General features: G+C 46.8%; 1 protein-coding gene across 1 annotated transcript; it reads right to left on the bottom strand.

Annotated features, from left to right (window-relative positions):
* Window positions 1–15,045: 15,045 nt before the first annotated feature.
* On the bottom strand, window positions 15,046–18,541 carry Chp2 (calcineurin like EF-hand protein 2). The gene is made up of 8 exons (XM_038331529.2): window positions 18,443–18,541; window positions 18,050–18,268; window positions 17,302–17,374; window positions 17,134–17,214; window positions 16,899–17,029; window positions 16,675–16,736; window positions 15,846–15,968; window positions 15,046–15,672 (listed from the first exon to the last, which is right to left on the bottom strand). Exons 2-8 carry the CDS (start codon window positions 18,114–18,116, stop codon window positions 15,619–15,621), a joined length of 591 nt encoding a protein of 196 aa, XP_038187457.1. The 5' UTR covers window positions 18,117–18,268; window positions 18,443–18,541; the 3' UTR covers window positions 15,046–15,618.
* Between the last annotated feature and the right edge of the window lie 3,826 nt (window positions 18,542–22,367).

Raw genomic sequence — 22,367 nt, 5'->3', positions numbered from 1 at the left:
CAAACACCTGCCATCACGCTCCCCACTATGACACATGGACTAGCCCCTCTGAAACTCTAAGCTAGCCCTGAGTTATTAAAAAGAATTTTATAGGTTGCTTTAGTCATGGTATCCCCTTACAGCAATAGAAGTGTAAGCAAAGCAGGTGCTCCTTTGGGTATAATCAGTATTCCAATTGGAGACTCTCTGCTCGCTAGCTGGAGGTTGGATTGGTTCTGTGTCTTAAGGACTTGGTCACCAGCCTGCAGCATCGTTGGGAGGCAGTGGAGCCTTTCAGGGGTAGGGTCTAGTGAGAGAAGGTTAGGCCATTGGAGATATCGCCTTGAGGAGGATACTGGGACCCAATCCGTTCCTGACTCTTCCTCTGTTTCCTGATTGTCATGAGGTAAAGAGGCCAAGGGGCACCACTGTGATAAAGCCTGTCGTCACAGGCTTACAGCAAGCAACACAGTTCTATGAACTGGAACCTCTGAAGCCATAAACCATAATAATAAACCACTTCCATTATTAACGGGATTATCTCGGGCATTTGGTCACAGTGGAGGGAAGCTGACTAGTGCACAGCCTGTCGCGTTCTGTTCATGGGTGCATTTTGGCGAATGCAAGTGAAGTTACAGTCTGTGCAGTAGAGGCACAAGAGCTGATCGGTGACCTTTAAGTCTGTCTTGTCATAGAAAAATAGTATATACATTTGAATTACCAGCTGGATCAAACCATAGACACTTATTTTAATTCACTTACATGTTATATTTCTACATATGCAATTCATCTGTTATGTATTTTAAACAGTCTATTAAGATTATATATGTATATATAATTTATTGAGTTTCTTTTCCATCCTTATGCCTGAGGATTTATTTCTTGATGAATAATATATAAGTTTTATAGTATTTAAAGTTTCTTTTTTGTTTTAAGACAATGTCTCATGTGACCCAGGATGACCTTGAAGGACTTCTCCCCAACTGTAGCTCCCACCCCCAACTTTCTTTTCTCTTAAGTAAAATCTTTAATACAGTTTTATTTCTAGACAGCTATATTAGTCAGGGTTCTCTAAAGTATCAGAACTTACAGAATGAATACGTATTTATAAAGGGGATTATTAGAATGGCTTACACGCTGTGGTCCAGCTAGCCCAACAATGCCTGTCTACCAATGGAAGGTCCAAGAAGCTGGTAGTTAATTGTTCAGTCCACTAGGCTGGATGTCTCAGCTGGTGTAATACCAGTGAAGGAATAGACTTGTCAGGGAGAGAGCAAGCAAGTAAGCATAGAGAACAAGCATCTGTTATCTATGCCCATTATATAGGCTGCCAGCAGAAGGTGTGGCCCAGATTAAAGGTGGATCTTCCCACCTCAAAAGATCCAAATTAAAAGTGGGTCTTCTCACTTCAGATGATTCCATTAAGAAAAATCCCTCACAAGTGTATCCAGCCGTTTCCATTTTATCTTGTTCCAGGTGTAGTCAAGCTGACAACTCTGGTGGTTTGAAAGAAAATGGACTCCAACGGAAGAGGCACTATTAGGAGGTGTGGCTTTTTTGGAGTAGGTGTGCCCTTGTTGGAGGAAGTGTGTCACTATGGAGGTGGGCTTTGAGGTCTCATATATGCTCAAGTCACAACCAATGAGCTAGACCACTTCCTGTTTCCTATTCAAGATGTAGAACCCTCAGCAACCTCTCCAGCACCATGTGTGCCTTCATCCCACCATGTCTCACCATAATGATAATGGACTGAATCTCTTAACTGCAAGCCACTCAATTAAATATTTTCTTTGATAAGAGCTGCCATGATCATGGTGTCTCTTCAAACTAATAAAAAACTCAACTAAGACAGAACTTGGTACCAAGGACAGGGGTATTGTTGCGATTGGCCCGACCATGTTTTGGTTTGGAATAATAATGGACTTTGGGAATCTAGGTTAGAAAAGCAGCTTAATGGGCCATACTAGTATGAGCATAGAAGACAGTGGTGCTAGGAGTTATTTGAACTGTGGGGGCCTGACTCAAGTGTTTCAGAGGAGAAGAATATTAACATATGACCTACAGACTGTTCTTGTGATATTTTGGTGAAGAACGTAGCTGCTTCTTGCCCTTGTCCAAAGAGTCTACCTGAGGCAAAATGAACAGGTTTGGATTAATACCACTGGCAAAGAAGTCTCAAACAACCTAGTGTAGACTCTGTGGTATGGCTATTCGTGTTAACTCTAAAGAAGATGTATATAAAGGAGCAAACCGAACAGGTTAAGTTACAAAATGTAAACTTTGAGGAGAAAAGGGGCACCAGGAAGTGGAATGGAGCTAAGTCCTGTGTTCAAGGAGATAAACAGATGGGAAAATGGAATAAAGGGAGCAGTGACTCAGGACAAGATCCCACCCAGCTAAACTTCCAACTTGTGAAAGGAAATGAAGGGAAGCTTGGAGCCAGGTGCGGTGGAACACACTTTTAATCCCAGTTCTCCACAGGCCGAGGCAGGCGGATCTTTGAGTTTGAGGGAAGTCTGATCTACAGAGCAAGTTCCATAACAGCCAAGCATAGGCAGCGAAGTAAACCAAGGAAAACAGAAAGCTGGTGAGGATGTAATTGACCAAGGGGGCCACGTTCCAGTCCCAGCAAGCAACAGAACTTGGCAGCTTCGGTCACGTGGGTCTGGCTTTAGAGTCAAGGATAGAAGAACGCAGATATGGAATATCCCTCTGCAACTACGGAAAGTCATTGAGGCCAGGCATCTGTCAGGGGTGTCCCTGAATGGAGGCCTGGAGAGGCCAGTGTGTGAAACTGTGGAGAAGCATGGACTGCCTTGGAGACCCCAAGATGTTAGAGATGCCAGGGCTGTGGGATATTTGCTGAAGAAAGCGGCTAACAGGGAGTGGAACCAGCCCCAAAGAAATAAGTGTGTTGAAGTCAATAAAAATGAAAGGAGTTGGAGATCTGAAGAGCATCTTGACATCACCATGGCGATGCAGAGGTGGGAATTTTCAGATTTTTCAGCACTTCCCCACCATGCTCCCTTCCCTACATTTTGGAATGGTAGTGTGTATCCTGTACCATTACATGTCGGAAGTCTGTGATCTGCTTTTTAGATTTTGATTTTATAGGGATTACAGTTAAGAGATTGCATGAATCTCAACAGAGACTTTGAACTTTAGACTTTTAAATAAGTTTGAGACTATGGGAACTTTTGAAGCTGGACTGAATGCTTGTTTTTGCATTATGATATATGGCTATAAGCCTTTAGGGGAATGGAACGTGGTGGAAAAAGGCCCCCATTTTCTTAGGGAGTGGCACTATTGGAGACGTGGCTTTGTTGGAGTAGGTGTGGCCTTGTTGGAGGAAGTGTGTCACTGGGGGTGGGCTTTGAGGTCTCATGTATGCTCAAGCCATGCCCAGTGTCTCAATGCACTTCCTGTTTCCTTTTGATCAAGATGTAGGACTCTTGGCTCCTGCTCCAGCACCATGTCTGCCTGCACACTGCCATGGTCCACCATGATGATAACAGACTAAACCTCTGAAACTGTAAGCAGCCCCAGTCAAAAAGAAATGAGGTTTTTTTAAGATGTATTCATTTTCATGTGAGCCTGTGTGCATGTATGTGCACCACGTTCGTCCAACGCCCACAGAAAACAGAAGAGGTAGAATTCTCTAGGACCGGAGTTACGAACAGTTAGGACCACCATGGTTCTCTCAACCATTTAGCCATCTATCCAGTCCCCATGAAGTCAGATTTCTAACCCTCACCATGTGTTTAAAAGTCATCTTCATTATTAGCACTAGCTCCATCATCAACCTCCCCTTTAATTTAAAAGTCATCTTCACTATTAGCACTAGCTCCGTCATCAACCTCCCTTTTAATTTAAAAGTCATCTCCACTATTAGCACTAGCTCCATCATCAACCTCCCTTTTAATTTAAAAGTCATCTCCACTATTAGCGCTAGCTCCGTCATCAACCTCCCTTTTAATTTAAAAGTCATCTCCACTATTAGCACTAGCTCCGTCATCAACCTCCCTTTTAATTTAAAAGTCATCTTCACTATTAGCGCTAGCTCCATCATCAACCTCCCCTTTAATTTAAAAGTCATCTCCACTATTAGCACTAGCTCCGTCATCCACCTCCCTTTTAATTCTTTCATTTGCACAGTTGAGTGCATGTGCACACATACCAGAGCACGTGTGTGAAGGGCTTTCAAGAGTTAGTTCTCATCTTCCCCCGTGTGGGCCTCAGGGATTGAACTTAGGTCGCCAGCCTTGGCAGCGTGTGCCCGCCCCCGCTGGGTCATCTTGCCGGCCACTCAGCCTCGTTTTCACCGTTCTCCACCAGCTCCATCCGGGCATCCTCCTCCTTCAACATCTTCCTCACGCAGGTGCTCGCTTCAGGATGGCGGTCTGCACCTCCCTGCGACTCCACCCTCAGTCTCCGCTTTCTTCACGAAGCTTCTGCGCCGTCTCTCCTCAGAGTTCCTCATCTCTCCTGTTCGTTTGCTTTTCAGTAGAGAATTCACTTTCTGCTTCGTCTGGGACAACTCCTTAACAGGCTAGAGATCACCATCTCTTTTCAACTTTCCAGCCTTGGGAAAGATCCCTGTTATTTGCTCTTTGAATTCAAACCCCACAGTGGGGTGTTTCCCGACGCTCTGGCAAAGCCCTTGTACATGGAGCAACCCGTGACTCTGCCAGACTTTGAAAAGATTGCCTCCACAGCAGACTTCTGAGCTTCACAGGATGAGGCTGGCTTGCTGGTAACGTGATTCGTCCTTGTCTTGGATGATAAGGTTCCTCACAGAACCAGAAAGATACAGCTGGAAGAGACTGAGAGACAGAGACAAAAAAGGGATTCGATTCTGATCCCCTGTTCAGGTACATGAAGAAGTTGGCTGCTCCAGGAGGCTGGCAACACACACAAAGACGTGTGTTCTTTGTCTCCTCACAAAATGACCCGTTTTGCTGTGTGTGTGTGTGTGTGTGTGTGTGGTTTGTGCATGCCATGTATATACAGATGTATACATGCGTTTGTGTGTACATGTGGAAGCCATAGGATAACATTGGGTGTCTTTCTCAACAACCTTATTTTTTTGAGACCCTGAAGCTCAGTGATTCAGCCCCAGGAATACGCCCACCTGTCTCCCCAGCACTAGGTTACAGGTGTAGGCTGCTGTACCACGCTTTCAACACGGATGTTGGGGCCCCAAACTTCAGGTCCTCAGGCTTGCAGAGCAAGCACTTTATCCATTGAGCTGTCTCCCCGGTCCCCACCCTGCTTCTTAACAATAATACTCATTTATAGCATCGTTTGGAGGAACTTCCATCTAGTTTGATTAGTTTATCACTTCATCTTTAACTAGTCCCATGATGGTCCTTCATTCTCCTTCAAATTAGCTACCACTCTTCAGAGGACCTGAGTCCTGTTCCCAGCACCCATATCAGGTTGCTCACAAACACCAATAACTCCTGCTCCAAGGAAATATGATGCCCTCTTCTGGCCACTGTGAGTACCTGCACTCATGTGCACATGCTCCCAAAGGGGTTTACATGCGCACACATAAATAAAAAGAAACAGTTCTTATAAGAGAGAGGGGGGGGAGGGGGAGGTGGTGCCTAATTGAAAGTGGTTGGATCACTAGTCACAGTCTTTGAAAAGGATTGATGTCCTTCTCTCTCAAAACCTTGGTTAGTTCCTGTAAGAGCAAGTTGTGGAGGCTGCTGCCTGGCCCCTGGCTTCCTGTCTCCCTGTGTAACTGTTCTCTTTCCCTGCTGGATGCGCTCAGCTCCTTTTCTGCTTATCTACCATGTTACAGTACAGCCATGACTGGTGGATCTTTCAGCCACCACTGTGAGCCAGAGAAATCTGCTTTTTTCATAAAATATTCAGCTTTGTGTGTTTTGTTACAGCAACAGAAAACAGACGAACGTGAACTCCAGCTGAATTCTGGTATGCTGTGTTTAATTAGGTTCTGTGGGAAGATTCCACTTCAAGATTGCATTAATATTCATGCACGCTTGTCTCTAAATCGTTTGCTTTTGTATTTACCAGGGTGACTCTGAGGTCTAATACGTAAGTGTAAGGTAAAATAATAAAATGAATAATATTTAAGACATTTAGGAGAGTAGATAACTTTTGAAAATGACACTGTGAGAAGTCAAAGGTGGAGCGAGCAGGGCTGGCCCAGGAGGACCTCAAACAGCGATATGAACCTGAGTTTCAGGCAACCCGAAAGAGAATTCTAGAACAAACACTCCCTGCACAACAAGCAGCCACTAGCCCCAGTAGCTTGCTCAATTCTTGGCTACAGCTGCCTGAGAGGGGGCGGACAAGTGAGGCAGGTCCTGAAGGGGCAGCAGCTCGGATCTCTGCCGCTTCTGGAGACTGATGGGCAAGTTCCTTCTTGTAGGGAGCTTGAAACGGCACACCCCAGGGTACCCCACCCATGCTGACTCCAGTTTTCCACTCTGCCACAAATATCACCTACATGAACTGTCCAGCAGGCCAGTTGTTTGTCTCCTTAGTTAACTACTCAGGGTTCTTTCCTAGGAGCGGGTTTGCACCAAGCCCGCCCATTTCTAGGGGCTTTGAGACAGGAAACCAAGTTGATCCTCAGGGCAGTCACAGATTTAGTCACAACTTAGTCGACACCGAGGCCGAGTGTTGTGTGTGCTGTTGGACATTTAGAGGTTCTTGTTCTTATCACTGTGTATCCAATGCTTACCTTTTGCTAACAGGGAAAAAAAAGCTACCAAAAAAAAAGATTGCATTTTTTATTTTATGGTTACCTTTTGTACATTTATTTTTATTTTGTGTGTATTATGAGTGGTCTGCCTGCATGCATGTCTATGCACCACATGCCTGCAGTACCCGTGGAGGCCAGAAGAAGGCATCAGAAGCCCTGGAACCAGAGTTACAGATGGTTGTGGACCACCAGGGGTGTTTAGAACCGAACCTGGGTCCACTGCAAGAGCAACAAGTGCTCTAAGCACTAAGATTTACTCTAGTCCTGCAATCTTCCATTTAATATGCATAACACAAATAACCCCTCAAATTTCCCTTTGCCTTGAACTTCTAATTTTGTCAAGTTAGCATTCTATTCTCCTGGGTGGCTGATGGAAAGCCTAATTTCCTCTAAACTGAGTTGCTGTCGTAGTTTCCTTCCTCATTGACGAGGAAGGGCTGAAGAAGAACTTATTTTGGTTCATGGTTTGGGAGTACAGTCCAGCAGAGTGGGGAAGTACGATGGGAGGGGCACACGGGAGCAGGTCACAGTACATGCAAGGAAAGGAAATAGAAGTGATGAACGCTCGGGCCAGGAGGCTTTCTCTTCTTCTGTTTCTTCTTTTTCGTTTCTTATTAACATTGTTTTAAAATGTGTGTATATGCTGGGTGGTAGTGGCACACACCTTTAATCCCAGCACTGGGGGGGGGGGGGGAACGGGGTGGCAAACACAGGCGGATCTCTGTGACTTTGAGGTGTAGAAGGAGCGGCGGGGCTGTGTCCCGCCACCCGGCTAGCTTTACCCAAAATAATTACACGGAAACTGTATTCTTTTAAAACACTGCCTGCCGGGCGATGGTGACGCACGCCTTTAATCCCAGCACTCGGGAGGCAGAGGCAGGCGGATCTCTGTGAGTTCGAGACCAGCCTGTTCTACAAGAGCTAGTTCCAGGACAGGCTCTAAAGCCACAGAGAAACCCTGTCTCGAAAAATCAAAAAAAAAATAAAAAAAATAAAAATAAATAAATAAATAAAACACTGCCTGGCCCATAGTTTTAGCCTCTTATTGGCTAATTCTCACATCTTCCTTTAACCCATATTTAGTAATCTGTGTAGCACCACGAGGTGTGGCTTATCAGGAGAGATCTTAACCTGCGTCCATCTCGGAGAGGAGAAACATGGAGACTCACTATGGAGACTGCCTGAATCGTCTCCCCCTCTTTCCCAGAATTCTGTTCTGTCTACTCCACCTACCTAATTTTCTGTTCTCTTAAAGGGCCAAGGCAGTTTTCTTTATTAATTAACCAATGAAAGTAACATAGACAGATAACTCTCCTCCATCATTGAGGCCACTCTGGTCTACAGAGGGAGTCCAGGACAGGCTCCAAAGCTACAGAGAAACCCTGTCTCGAAAAGCAAACAAAAAATGTATGTATATATGTGTGTCCATGTGTGAGTATATACTCATGCCGTCGGATGCCCCTAGAGTCCAGGGGAGGCTGTTGGAACCCGTGGAGCTGGAATTACTGGCAGCTGTGAGCTGCCTCATGTGGATTCTGGGAACTGAACCCCAGTCCTCTAGAAGACTGTTGTGGTAGTTTGAATGCATAATCTCAGAGAGTGGCACAGTTAGTAGGTATGGCTTTGTTGAAGTAGGTGTGACCTTGTTGAAATGACACACTGTGGGGGCGGGCTTTGCGGTCCCTATAGCTCAAACTTCACTCAGCGTGACTTTGAGACCACTTTCTGTTGCCTGCAAGACGTAGGACTCTCAGCTACCGCTACTTCTCCAGCATCATACCTGCCCACACAAAGCCGTGTCCCACCATGATGGTAAAGGACCGAACCTCTAAACTGTAAGACACCCCAACTACATGTTTTCCTTCGTAGGAGTTACTGTGGTCATGGTGTCCCTTCACAGCAACAGAGACCCTAACTAAGACAAGCAATATGTGTTCTCAACCACTGAGCCATCTCTCCTGTTCTGCTTTCTCCGTTTTATTCAGTCTGGGACCATGCCCCATGGGAGCCTCTTCCAACCTCAATCTGATCTAGATAGTGCTCCAAGATATGCCCAGAGGTTTGTTTCCATGGAGGTTCTACACCCATCAAGTTGGCCGTCAGAATTAACCATGACATGCACACATATGCATTTCCCCAAGTGATTTGCTATTTCATTGTTAAAGCCATTTTCAGGTCTAAGGTGAACATTATACATATGTATTATTTTTTGTCTGATTTATTTGTAGCAATCTCCCAGTAACTTTCATTAGTTTGATTCCACATGACAAATGTAGCTGGCCAAGTAAGGTCCCACCCTAGTAGTCAAGGGCTTTTGGTGTTTGTTCATTTGCTGAGACAAGGTTTCTTCTCTGTGTGTAGCTCTGGCTAGAACTCACTCTGTAAACCAAACTGGCCTCAAACTCACAGAGATCCTCCTGCCTCTGCCTCCCGAGTGCTGGGATTAAAGGTGTGTGCCTCCACCACCTGCCAATATTCAGTTTTTTAAATATTACCTCCCAGGCTGGAAAGATGGCTCCATAGCTAATGGCACGTGCTTCTCTTGTAAAGGACCTGGATTTGGTTCCCAGCACCCACATGGAGGCTGTGCAAACCTCTGTAACTCCAGTTTGAGGGGATCCAATGCCTTTTCCTGGCCTCCCAGGACACTGCACTCACATGCACAAAAGCACAACCAGACATGTCCACGAATACACATTAATCAATCAAACAATTAATTAAAATATCTACCTCCCTTCCTTGAAAGATTGTGCATCCCTATACGTAGCCATGTGCAGTGTTCTACTTTCTGTTACCATACTGAAAGATCCAAGACTGGGCATGTCTAGGCCCTCCATAGTAGCCAGCTGAAAGTACAGTGACCTCAGCCTATGCTGCATGGAGCAAATGCCCAGCTGAGCCCTGTTGTGATGCTCTGAATGATAATGACCCCCATAGGGCACCCATGTCAGGAGGCTGTAACTTCAGCTCCAGAGGATCTGATGCCATCTTCCGGCCTCCTCCTCTTCCTCCACACACCTGGCACACATTAGTAAAAGTAAAATAAACATTGTATAAGAAGCTAAAGTAAAGCCGGGCGGTGGTGGCGCACACCTTTAATCCCAGCACTCGGGAGGCAGAGGCAGGCGGATCTCTGTGAGTTTGAGACCAGCCTGGTCTACAAGAGCTAGTTCCAGGACAGGCTCCAAAGCTACAGAGAAACCCTGTCTCGAAAAACCAAAAAAAAAAAAAAAGAAGAAGAAGCTAAAGTAATACATTTGCTGATCAGTTTTTTTGTCAATTTGACATGAACCAGGGTCATTGGGAAGAGGGAACCTTAGTTGAGAAAATGTCTCTATCATGCTAGCCTGTAGGCAAATCTGTGGGGTATTTTATGGGCTATTTTATGATTACTGTGGAAGGGTCCGTCCTACTGTGAGTATGCTGGACTGGTGATCCTGGAAGTCTAAGAAAGGTAGGTGAACTAAGCCTGGAGAATAAGCTCGCAAGCAGTGTTCCTGCCCCCAAGTTCCTGCCCTGGTTTCCCTCGGTGATGGAGTGTAAGCTGAGCATTCTAAGATGGAATCGACTCTTCTTCCCCAGTGTTTTTCAGCCATGGGCTTTATCATAGCAATAAAAGCAAACTAAGACAATCTGCAACACAGGTACTAGTTACCTCCTCTTCTGTCGCTTCGGTAAAGCCTCGTGATAAAGCCTCGTGATACAGTCTCAAAAACAAAGCAGAGATTCTCACGCCCAAGCTTCTCCTGTCGCTGCGGTGTTCCAGTTCAGTACTGTCAATGACAGTCAGAGAGGGTGCTCTTCCAGGAGAAGGGTTTTCCTCGATGATCAGAACAGAGGGAGGGACAGAAAGGGGTCTTAGCTGCCCCAGCCATGCAGTTAGGTGCATTGATTGGTTTGGACCACAGATGCCCCCGACGGCTCCCGTGTTGAAGGAGTGGCTGAAGTCAAAAGGCATTTGAAAAGACATTGGACCATCAGAACTCTGACCCAGCTGATAGATTAATCCATTGATAAATTCAAAGCTGAATGAACTATCAGGAGGAGCCTGGTTGGAGGAAGTAGGCCACTGGGGTAATGCCCTGGAAGAGTGTTTCCCACCCCACCCCAGTCTCTTGCTGTCTCTGTTTCCCAGCCACTGTGTAGTAAGCAGTTTCCTTCTACCTCTCCCTCCCGCCATGGTGCTCTCTGCCCACTGGAGGCCCAAAGCGACAGGGCCAGGTGCCCATGGAAAGAAGCCGCTGTGACTGTTAGCAAAGTACACCTCTCCGCCTTTGAACTGATTTTCTCCAGGAATCGCTCATGGCAACAGAGAATTGACTGACCTACGCATGTTCTCACCGTGCCGCAAGTGCACCATGATGAGGGGAACGGACGCTACCAGGAACCAAAAAGAATCAAAAGCTGACATATCGCGAGAAAGGAGGACAGAGCATCTCTGGTCCTTAAAAATATGTTTTGAGCCACTCAAAGCCACTATCCTCAAAGGCAGCTTACAGTATAAGAGTCTTAATTTTTTAAGCTTCTACTAGTTGGTAAGTCTTGTATTTGTGGCAAAAACAAAACAAAACAAAAAATGCTTGCGTGATTCTCGTCTGAGATCACCTCACCGGTGTGTCACCTTCCTCTTCTAGTCACAGCGTGGTGACATGGCCTTGACATTGCATTTGAAACTACAAATAGGGGCTGGAGAGATAGCTCAGCGGTTAAGAGCATTGCCTACTCTTCCAAAGGTCCTGAGTTCAATTCCCAGCAACCACATGGTGGCTCACAACTATCTGGAATGAGATCTGGTGCCCTCTTCTGGCCTTCAGGCACACATGCAGACAGAACACTGTATACATAATAAATAAATAAATAAATAAATATTTTTTAAAAAAGAAAGTGCAAATAGGGTTGACTGCAGTCTTCGGGTCTGCAGAGACCATGTGACCAGGTCTGGCCAATCAAAGTGTTCCCCTGACCACACTACAGAGGGCAGCCCAATGAGGTTCACTCTGGAACTTGGGGCAGAACCCAGTTGTGAGAGGAGGGTGCTCCATTCCCAAGATCGTTGATTCAGAAAGAAACAGAAAGGCTCATTTCTGAAGATATTCTCAAGACTTTGGGACACTCCTTTGCCTGGGCCACCTTTGGACTCCCTTTTCAGGTTTCCAAACAAATAAACTTCTATTTTCATGGGCCAGTTATTGGCTGGAGGAATTCCAACTGATCCAGGCCAAAGTCCAACCATACAGATGAGAGTAAGGGCCTTGGCTGAGATACAGCAGGGCTGGGGAGGACAACCTAGCATTCCTGCAGGGCAGCTGCTGGTCTCTGGCCCTCTCCCACACAGCAGAAGCAAAGGCATGCTCCTGTACCTGTGCTCAAGCAGGTGAGCAAAGGGGCCCAGGTTCAAACACAGCCTTAGTAAGCTTAAATGTTTAATCTTGATTGATGAGATTTGGAATTGCTATGGAAACACAGCTCTGGGCATATCTGTCAGTGGTTATCTTAGGTTATTTGAGGTGGGAAGACCCACCCTGAGTGTCGGCATCATTCCAGGGGCAGGGTTTCTGGACTGAATAAAACAATATAGAACAAGCCGAACCCGAAATTCAGCTCTCCCTCCTCCTGCTGCAGGTGCAGTGTGAGCATCTGCCTCAGGCTCCTGACATTCTGGGGCCTCCACTGGATGCTCACAGGTGCTGTGAGCCACAATAAACTCTCCTTTCCTTAAGTCGTTTTTGCCAGGTTTTTTTTTTTTTCAACAATAAGACAACTAACGCAGAGTCAGAAATTTAACTAAATCATGCTAATTTTACAGTCTCTACTGTGTTCAAGACTGTTGCTGCTTTAGAATCAATGCAGGCAGATGAATAGAAATGGGTTAATTTAAGATATAAGAGCTAGGTAGGATTATGCCTAAGTCATTGGCCAAGCAGTATTGTAGTTTTTTTAAAAAAAAAAAAAAGAATCAATAAAGGCCTATAATCTAACACTAAGGATGTTGAGGCAGGAGGATTAAGAGTTTAAGACCAACTTGAACTACCAAAAGAAATCTATTCTCAAAATAAATAAATAAATAAAATAAGTAAGTGAGGGGGTTTGGGTAGGTAGGTAAAAGTGCCGGGTGTGTGAGGAGACTCAACCACCAGCACCACTGTAAGGGGGGGGGGGGCAGGTGGAGTCACAAGTGCCCATAGCCCAGCATTTATGAGGCCAGAGACAAAGGCCAGATGGAGTCGTGAGTGCCCATGTGTCCAGCATTTATGAGGCCAGAGCCAGGAGAATCACTGAGGTTTGCTGACTGCCAACTGTACCCATAGGTGCAGTGGGGCACCCTGCCTCAAGAGAATAAACAGAAAGTCCTCATGGTGTCTTCCTGTGACCTGCACTCATGTGTTTGTCTAACACACACACACACACAAATAAATAAGTAAATAAAATGGAATCAAGGGTGTTTTCTCAGCGTCCTTTGGGTAGAACTGAGGAGAGCTTCCTTCTATTTGAGAGTCAAGTTCAGAATTCAGGCTCTTCTCCTCAGGGTTCAGAAAGAGTCCATAGAGTGTCTACACAACACCATTCCCTCAGCTCTCCCTGCCTCCCTTTCCAGGATTCATGCACACACTGTTTGGGTTCGGAGTCTTAAGCAAAGAGAAGGCTTTTTCTGAAACTCCCACCTCCTCTTCAGCATATGCAGATAGGTTCTTCTAGACAATTCCGGATCAGCCACAACTTCTCTCCGAAGCCCCAAGGAAATACCTAAGACAATTATAGTGTCCTTCCAATTTTCTTTGGTAAACCCCTCTCAAGTGATGCTGGTTGTTTCATTTATAGAACAAGACATTTCCTTTAAAATTCGAATATATACATTTTAAGTGGCTTTGCCACAGAAAGGAGTTTCGGAATGAGCCAGTTTAAAGCAGAATTGGAGTTTATTGGGAAGAGACATTTTTAAACATTTGCTTACTTTATCTGTATGTATGAGAGCCTGCCTGTGTATATATGCATCCCATGCATGCCTTGTACCTGTGGAGGTTGCCAAAGACAGAGGGATCCTCTGGAACTCCATGGAGTTACATAGTGGTTGTGAGTCCTTATGTGGGTGTTGGAAACTGAACCCAGAATCTCTACAAGAGCAGCAAGTGCTTTTAAACTCTGTGCCATTGTTCCAGGTCCCTTTGGGGGAGAGTTTTCCTAACATAGGTTTAAGCAATAGGTAGGAGGGTGTAGCCAAGTGCTTAGGAGTCATTCAAGGTAAAGAAAGATAAGACACATCCAGATGTGGGTGTGGGCTTCTCAAGGAAGTCCCGCTGAAGTATCTTTATCACGGCCATTTTGGTGGCTTGAAAGTCACGTCTTAAAAGATTTATAAGGCATCTAAATGAGATCACAGGGTGGTTCCCAAGGTGCATGGGACAGGGTTACAACTGACCATGTAAAACCTTAAGCCTCGGAAGTTGGCCTCTATTACCATAAACAAAGGTTTACAATCTCTCTGGGAAAAAAAGAGTAAGATAGTAATGGAAGGTCACATAGGCTCAGGCCTGAAGCATGTTTCATTGCTATTTTAACTTTTTTGTTTATATGTATTTGTGGCTGCTTGTGTGCATGCTCACAATATACATGCAGTACCTGTGAAGGCCAGAAGGGGGCATTAGAGTCCCTGAAACTTGATTAAAAAGCTGTTCTGAGCCATCCAATGTGGGGGTGCCTGGAACTGAACCTGGGTCTTCTGAAAGAACAGTGAGTGCTCTTAACAATGAATCCATCTCTCTAGCCCCTACTTTAACATTGTTATTTGAAATATCTCCATATAAAAGCAATAGGAAAATTTCAAAGCTCTCTCCCTCCCTCCCTCCCTCCATACCTCCCTCCCTCCCTCTCTCTCTCTTTCTCTCTCTCTCTCTCTCTCTCTCTCTCTCTCTCTCTCTCTCTCTCTCTCTCTCTCTCTCTCTCTCTCTCTGTGTGTATGTGTGTTGGAATTCTTGACTTGGTTTTTGAGAGACTTCAACCAGTCTCTTGCGTGAGAGTCTGCTTACCCTTCAATTTTGTCCTGTCTTTCTATTCTGCCTCAATGTGACTTGTATATTCTATTTTGCGGTCTGTCAACGAGCATCTTAACAATGAACACAACTGAATTTTTCTACAAAATTTGGAATAACTACAAACACTAAGAAAGTATGTGTGGTTTATGATTAGTACATCATCCTCCCTCCCACCACCTTATTATTCATCCAGGGGGGTCAGAGAAAAACTCATCCCAGAGGCAAGATTTCAAGGTTCCCTCCATTTTTCTCAACCAAATGATAAGGAAAGGCAAAACCAACATAAACACACACACATTTTATGAGCACATTACTTCATTTTCCTTAAAGCAACCACCTCCCACGCTATCCTAAGTCTTCAGGCCTTATTTCTAGGGTTTCAGAATTATTATCTGATGCAGGCATGGCCCATTAGAATGCTCCATTCCCCTAGAGATAGAGAAAAGATGCCAGCTGGACTGGCGATGCTGCCTGGTCGGTGTTTTGAAGGAAGAAGCCTCCCCTCTGAGTTAACGAGTTAGGAAGATGTGATCTAAAGTCCTGGCAGCCCTCTCCACCACAAGGAGGGAAAGATGCCAGCGCAAGAGGGGGCAACCAAGCTGAGAAGCACAGGTAACAAAACCCAGTCCTGATAACATCACTTTTGTGCCTGGACCCTGGGTCGCACATTTGTGAATCAGCCAGTGATCATTTGGCTGATTTTCACAAACCTGCGACCAAATCAGACTTCAGCACACACCGCTCCAACTCCCTTTCCAAGCCCTAAATAGAGTTTCAAAGTAAGAATATGGCTTATGTGGATCTTGCCTCCCGGGGGCCCAAAAATAAATCCCAAGCCCATAGAGGTCTGCATGAGCCAAAGGCACAGGGTCACTTCAGGATCCGGATGCTCATTTTTTGTTCGATGTTCATCTTCTCTAAGGACTGGGGAGAGATGGGTGTGGTCAAGTCAAAAGGTTTGAATCTAAACCCTAAGCATCTCGCCTCCTCCCCTGGAGTCCTAGCATCTCCCTGTATGCCCCAGCTCTCTCCCACCCTCCAGTGAACTTTACTCCCATGTCCTTCTGTCCTAGGGCCTCCTGATCTCCACTCCTAACCTTGGTGAACTCCATGAAGGACACAGCCCCATCACCGTCTTCATCAGCTTCCTGCACTGTGCGGTCTGTGATGCTCTCCAACTGTTCATCCGTCACCTGAACCCCAACCATCAGTCGGAGAACCTGAGAGGTGGGAGAAGAGACAGTCGTGGAGAAGAGCCATAGAGACTGCTCCTCCAGCCCCAGCCCTTGCCCACCTCACCCCAAGTTATGACCAAACTTTTCTTACTCACTTTTTACCATTAAACTCAACTTCCCTGTAGTTTCTAGAAAGCATCCCCATTGCTTCCCTGTCTAGTCTTTCATATGATTCCACCTCACTCTTCAACAGCTAATGTGCCCCTAAACCTAAACCTTATAACCCAATCCACATCCATCCTCCACTCCACCCCACCTTACCCTCCCTGCTAACTTCATCATCTATCCCGGAGTCTTGAGACTATTGACACTTAGACCTAGACAACTCCTTGGTATGGAAAGCTAGCCTAGGTGTTTTGGTGTATATAGTAATATTCTTGGCCCATTTCTAATAACCATCAATTGTATAATCTCTTCCTGGTAGTGACAACCAAGTATCTCTAGGCATTGACAAAATTACTCAAGAGGCCAAATTACCCTCAAGTTCCAATCTCATCCCGACTTACTTCCTATGCATCCTTCTAACTGCCCATCCCAACCCCATCCTTTCCCCATGTTACTTAACACACAATCATCTGCCACTCCACTCATCTCACACACACACACACACACACACACACACACACACACACACCACTCCATTTAGCCCTCCTGCCCTGCCCGTATCTGCTGCACCCCGTGGTTTTCTGACCTGCAGCATTTCATTCCTGGAGATCTTCCCATCCCGATCCAGATCATAGAGCTGAAACGCAACTGGGGAAAGGAGCAGGGAGGAGGGAGGTGAGGCTCCCTGAGTTAATATTAAGTCCTCATCAGGCTTACCCCCTCCTCAGGGGAGTGAGAGCTTCCTGGGCCTTTCCCTGGTAGGGGTAAATCTTGGGGTCTCTCTAGAGCAGGTCCCCCACACACACTCACAGCGCAGTTTGTTCATTCTGCTGTTTAGGGGTTCAGGTTGCTTGGGGTCCCGAGTTGTTGCATCTTCCTCGTCTACGGGTCGAAAATGAGCCAGGACCCTGGCAAAGCCCGCGAAATCCACTCTCTGGCTCCTATACGTGCAGGGATGGAGGGCAATGGTCACCTAGACTGCCACCATCTGTAGCCTCCCTCCCACCCACGTCCATCTCCCCTCCGTCAGCCCACCGAGATTCACCCATTGGGGAAGAAGCTGTCTATAATGCGGTCCCCCAGGGGGTTCACAGCCAGCGCGCCGATCCGCTGGAGGTCTAGGCGGCTGTGAAGACAAAACAACGAGGCAAAGGAAGCAGATGGAGGTCAGAGAACGGGATGGGGCTGAAAAACAGAGGCAACAGGTCTTTACCTCAAGTAGCCCTTTTCCTCCCTGTCCAGGGCTTGGAACCGGTGGTAGAGGCGGAGCAGGCTGGCTTGCGAGACTGTGGGAGAGAAGGAGGTAGAATGAGCCAGCAGAGGACTCGCAGACCCTTATCGCCAGATTTTGCACGCACTGGGGTGCGCTGCAGAAACCCCCGGCTCATGGGACCTGGGCGGGGAGCCAAGAGGGCTTAGTCTCATCTGTAACCTTCCCTTCCACCCACCGACGTTACAGGGTCTTCCACCTCCCCACCCTCAGCGAGGCTTCAACCATAAGGAAGAAGCTGATGCGTGGGGATGCAAGGAGGGAGAGTCGTTACTCCCGCAAGCCCAGGTACGAAGTCGACCCGCCTGGAAGAAGCTTGACTTAAGGAAGCCCTATGCTGGAGACCCAAGAGGTTGCCAGAGCCCAGGTTCCGATCGAAGTCAGCCCCCTGCACCCATCGTGTGCTCCTGCCTTCAGCCTCCCTCGGAGCTCGAGGATGGCTGAATGAATCTGATTCGTCAACCCGAGCCGCCACAAATTTGACTCTCAAAGACCTTAACTTCCTGCCATCCGGGACGTCAGGGTCTCGGTTTCTCAGCTCCAGTGGCTCAGATTCCTGTACTCAGACTCCAAGTCCTCTAAGTCTCTCGATCTGGGATATTCTCCATTCTGGGAACCCCGTACACCACACTAAACCTCCTCCTGTGCCCGTTCACCAACTACTGGACTGCCCCTAACCCCGCACACTCACAGCCGGTCTCTCTGAGAATTTGGTCCACATCAGGAATGAGTGCAGCCTGGGAGCTGCACGAGCCCATAGCGGAGTCACCCGCGGAGGCTAGCAGCCAGAGGAACCAGGCGTCCTCTCCTCCCGTCCAGGAGGCGCGGCCGGCCAATGGCCCCAGGGCCGAAGGTCACGGGCCTGGCCAGCAGCCAGAACCCAGGCGTTCCTCGCCTGCCACCTACAACTCTGGAGAACAGAAAACAATGCCCGGGGTAGCAGGTCAGAGGGGAAAACTGAGAACAACCGGTCGTTTCAGCCCGGAGATTGAGGTCGCCTGAGGCTGGGCGATGCCAGGGCCCCGCCTTCCTCACGCCCCGTGCTAGCCAGCTTTCTCCCAACCCTCCCTAGACACAAACCCACCTCCTCTACGGGACCTCCCAGATCCTCTCAGTCAGCGGCGCTCAGTTCTTGTCCCGCTGGGTGGGATGAAGACCTTCTTCTTCTGGGGACCGGAAGTGGGGGCAGGGAGAGGGGACGGCTCCCTGGGCAGGAGGGGTGGTGATGGGAAGTCCCGGCTCCACTAAGTGGGAAAGCTTAGACAAGAATCCTACCTACGCCCCCTTTACTCTACACAAGCGCATGCATGTTGGGTCTGTAGTGTTTCCTTTTGTTTACATAGGGTTATTGTGTGGCTGAGCCAATTCTCAAGATCGACGAAGTCATGTGACACCATCACTTAGGAGGTTGAGGAGGAAACTAGGCATGAATCCGTGGCTACTCTGAACTACACGAGTTCTAAGCCAGCCTGGGTGGAACAGCAACTGCCTGCCATGCAAGCCCAGGGCCCTGGGTTTGATCTGGTGCAGTGGAGTGGAGAAATTTCTACAAGTTTTGCCATCTCTAACTGGAGGCCATCTGCCATAGGGCCACACGGCCCTGTTCTCTCCCAGTGTGCCCCTTAGGCCCCCACAGAACAACAGGTGTGTGATGCCTTGGGCTTCTGACCAGTGCCCAGCACCAGCAAGCTGAAGTCTGTGACTTGGCTTAAAATACCAAAGACAGAAACAAGGCCTCTGGTTCAATCGGTACACCCAGGACTTGCTGTGCACTTTGTGTGCCCCCGCTGGACTTTTGGTTCGCATGTGTTTTGTCCTGGAACACACACCGCCCTATTTTCTTTCTATTTTAGAGTTGTATTTATGTTTTATGTGTATGAGGGCTCTGATGTATCCCTGCAGGCCAGAAGAGGGCACCAGATCATATATATATATATATATATATATATATATATATATATATATATATATATCATAAATATATATATATTTATGAGCCACCATGTGGTTGCTTGGAACCGAACTCAGGTCCTCTGGAAGATCAGGCGGCTTCATCTAAAGTGTCCTTGATGGTGAGGTCTCTGCAGGGTCCCACACACGACAAGACCAACAGACCATCCCAGCCTAGTGTTGCCCTGTTCTTCTCATAAAGCCACAGACCCAACCTAGATAGTGCAACAGGCCTGTCATCTCGACCTCTCAGGAGGCTGAGGCAGGAGGATCACAAGGCCAAGCTGGTCAACTTAAACACTTTTCCAGGATGTAAGCATAAGGGGCTGGAGAGACAGCTCCTTGGATCCGAGCAAAGGTGAGCAAGGGTGAGGACCTGAGCTCAAATCTCCAACATCCACAAAAGCTGCTAAGCACAGCCACATGCGTGGGGGACACCCACGCGTACACACACACTTTATTTGATTTTCCTTTGTAAAATAAGAAGATTGGAAGATGGAGCCCTGGCCCTAGAAGAGTTGCTTACGAGCAAGCATGCGGCCTTAAGTTCAATCCTCAATGCTGCAAGGCGTAGGTGTCTAGTTTTGAAACTACCCTACCGTCACCATATTCGTTTACGTGCACATTTTCATGGGGAAGAGTGCAGGAATTTCGCTACAAGGGCTCAAGCTCAAATATCCATTTGGAAGAGAGATGCAGTCTATTAGTCTCCAGCCAGAGATGGAGGCTTAACCCCAAAGAGACTTGAAAATATTGATCTAAAAAGTGGTTGCTTCTCTTTCAGACTAAATAACTGACAGACGAGACGCCAATTGCCTTTCAGATGTCCCCCAAGGACTAACGAATATGGGAAGCCACCCTCTTCCCCCACAAAGCCCAACAACTCTTCAAGCCAGAGTTGGGAGTCGGACTGAACCTGGGAGGCAGTGAGTCCCCGATCGTGTGCAGAAGTCTCCTCCAGCCAGGATGAGAAAGGGCTCTTCCAGCCTTGCACTCTGTGCTCATGTGAGTCATTTTCGTGTACACACACATACACACACACAGTCAGAATTTGTTTTAAGGTTCCTGCCTTGCTTGGTGATGTTCCAGTTTAAAAAAAAAAAATCCAAGAATATTGCAGGAAACATAAAACTCATACCACTCAATGAATGTGCTAACTAAAAAAATGGACAGGTGGGCAGTGGTGGCACACACCTTTAATCCCAGCATTCAGGAGACAAAAGCAAGCAGTGAGTTTGAGGCCACCCTGGTCTACAAGGTGAGTTCCAGCACAGTCAAAGCTACACTGATAAAGAAAGAGAAGAATATCAATGCCAGGATGGGGTATCTCCCTATGAGTTCCTTACCCTGAGGCTCCTAAAACACAAAATTCAAGCCAGGCAGTGGTGGCACACACCTTTAATCCCAGCACTCAGGAGGCAGAGGCAGTCAGATCTCTGAGTTTGAGGCTAGCCTGGTCTACAGAGTGAGTTCCAGGACAGTCATCACTACACAAGAAAAAGATCCATAATAATAATAGTTATTATTATTATAACAAATGGACAGCGGACTGAAATGGAAATTTCTTCAAAGAAGATGTATAAAAGTCCAGATAAATGCAGAAAAAGACTCTCAGTATCACTGGTCATCAGGAGATTAAGAATCAAACCACAGTGAGATATCATTTCACGCTCACTGGAATGACTAGAATTAAAACCAACAGAAACAAAAGAACCTTGCAAGTCTCAGGGAGGAGATGGAGAAGTCAGACCCTGTGCATTGCTCGTAGAAGGTAAAGTGGTGCAGTCATCGTGGATAACAAGATCAAGATTTCTCAGTAAGTAAAAACTATCACATGCTAAATAATCCTCTCCTGCATATACACCCAAAAGAATGAAAAATGGGTGTTCACTGGTCAGTAGGCACAACAGCAAAGAGAACTACCGTGTGACCCAGCTCTATGCTATATTTTTGCCTAGAGGATTCTTGAATCTGCTCATTGCAGATATGCTTACACGTCCATATTTATCAGTGCACTGTTCACAAAAGCCAACATGGGAGCCAGCTTAGGTGTTTTAGAGTTTTTCTTTGGGACTTTCTGCTCCCAAATAACCACACAGAGACTTATTAATTATGAATGCTCAGCCAATAGCTTAGGCTTATTTTAAGCTAGCTCTTCTAGCCTAAGTTAACCCATTTCTATTAATATATGTGCTGCCCTAGGCTCAGTTACCTCATCTATGTACGTCCATGCTGCTTCTTCCACTCTGGCTGGTAACCCTTCTGCCTTCCTACCTTCTTCTTCCCAACATTCTCTCTGCCCCAAAAATCCTGCCTACCTATTGGCCATTTAGCTGTTTTATTAAACCAGTCACAGTGACACATCTTCACACAATGTAAAGGACTATTCTACAGACTGGGCTTTAGATTTTTGAGGGGACACAAACATTCAGACCACGGTGGATGCATCGCATACAGAAAACCTACAAGCCATCCCCACTGGGCTTCCCACCTAACATTTCTATGTCCTTCTCTCCCTCTTGCCCCCTCATCTCCCCAATACTTTCTATATCACAGCCCAAGGGCTCATGAAAACCAACGAATCACACAAATATCTCCCGGTTAGGAAATTTCAGGTTTTCGGTGTCAGGAACTAACGTGAACCTATATTAAGAAGAAAAGAGCTGATTGACTGAAGCCTAAGGGAAGGCTAAGGGAACGTGCTTTAGACGCAGCTGCATCCAGGGGTTCCAGCCACGTCATTGGATGCTGCCACTTTCTCCCTTGATGATCCTCACGGGCACGCAAGCTCACATGGCTAGAGTTTCTCTACACAAAACTGCTCCTCAACTCATCAAGAAGAAATTCCCTTGGTTGTCTAGTGTCCACTTTGTGTTGCTATAACAGGATAGCACAGGCTGCGTCATCTATAAACAATAGAAATGTATTCAACTTGCAGTTCTAGAGGTTGGGAATGCCCAGGAGTGGGCACTGGCCAGTGGTAAGGGCCCTCTTGCTTTCTTGCTGTGTCATCCCATGGCAGAAGGACAAGTGACAAGTTAAGGGATGGGGGAGCGGGG

This window comes from Arvicola amphibius, chromosome 1 (genome assembly GCF_903992535.2).
Source record: "Arvicola amphibius chromosome 1, mArvAmp1.2, whole genome shotgun sequence".
Classification (NCBI taxonomy): domain Eukaryota; kingdom Metazoa; phylum Chordata; class Mammalia; order Rodentia; family Cricetidae; genus Arvicola; species Arvicola amphibius.
Note: the sequence above shows the minus strand (reverse complement) of the source record. Positions and strands in the feature narration are given on the sequence as shown.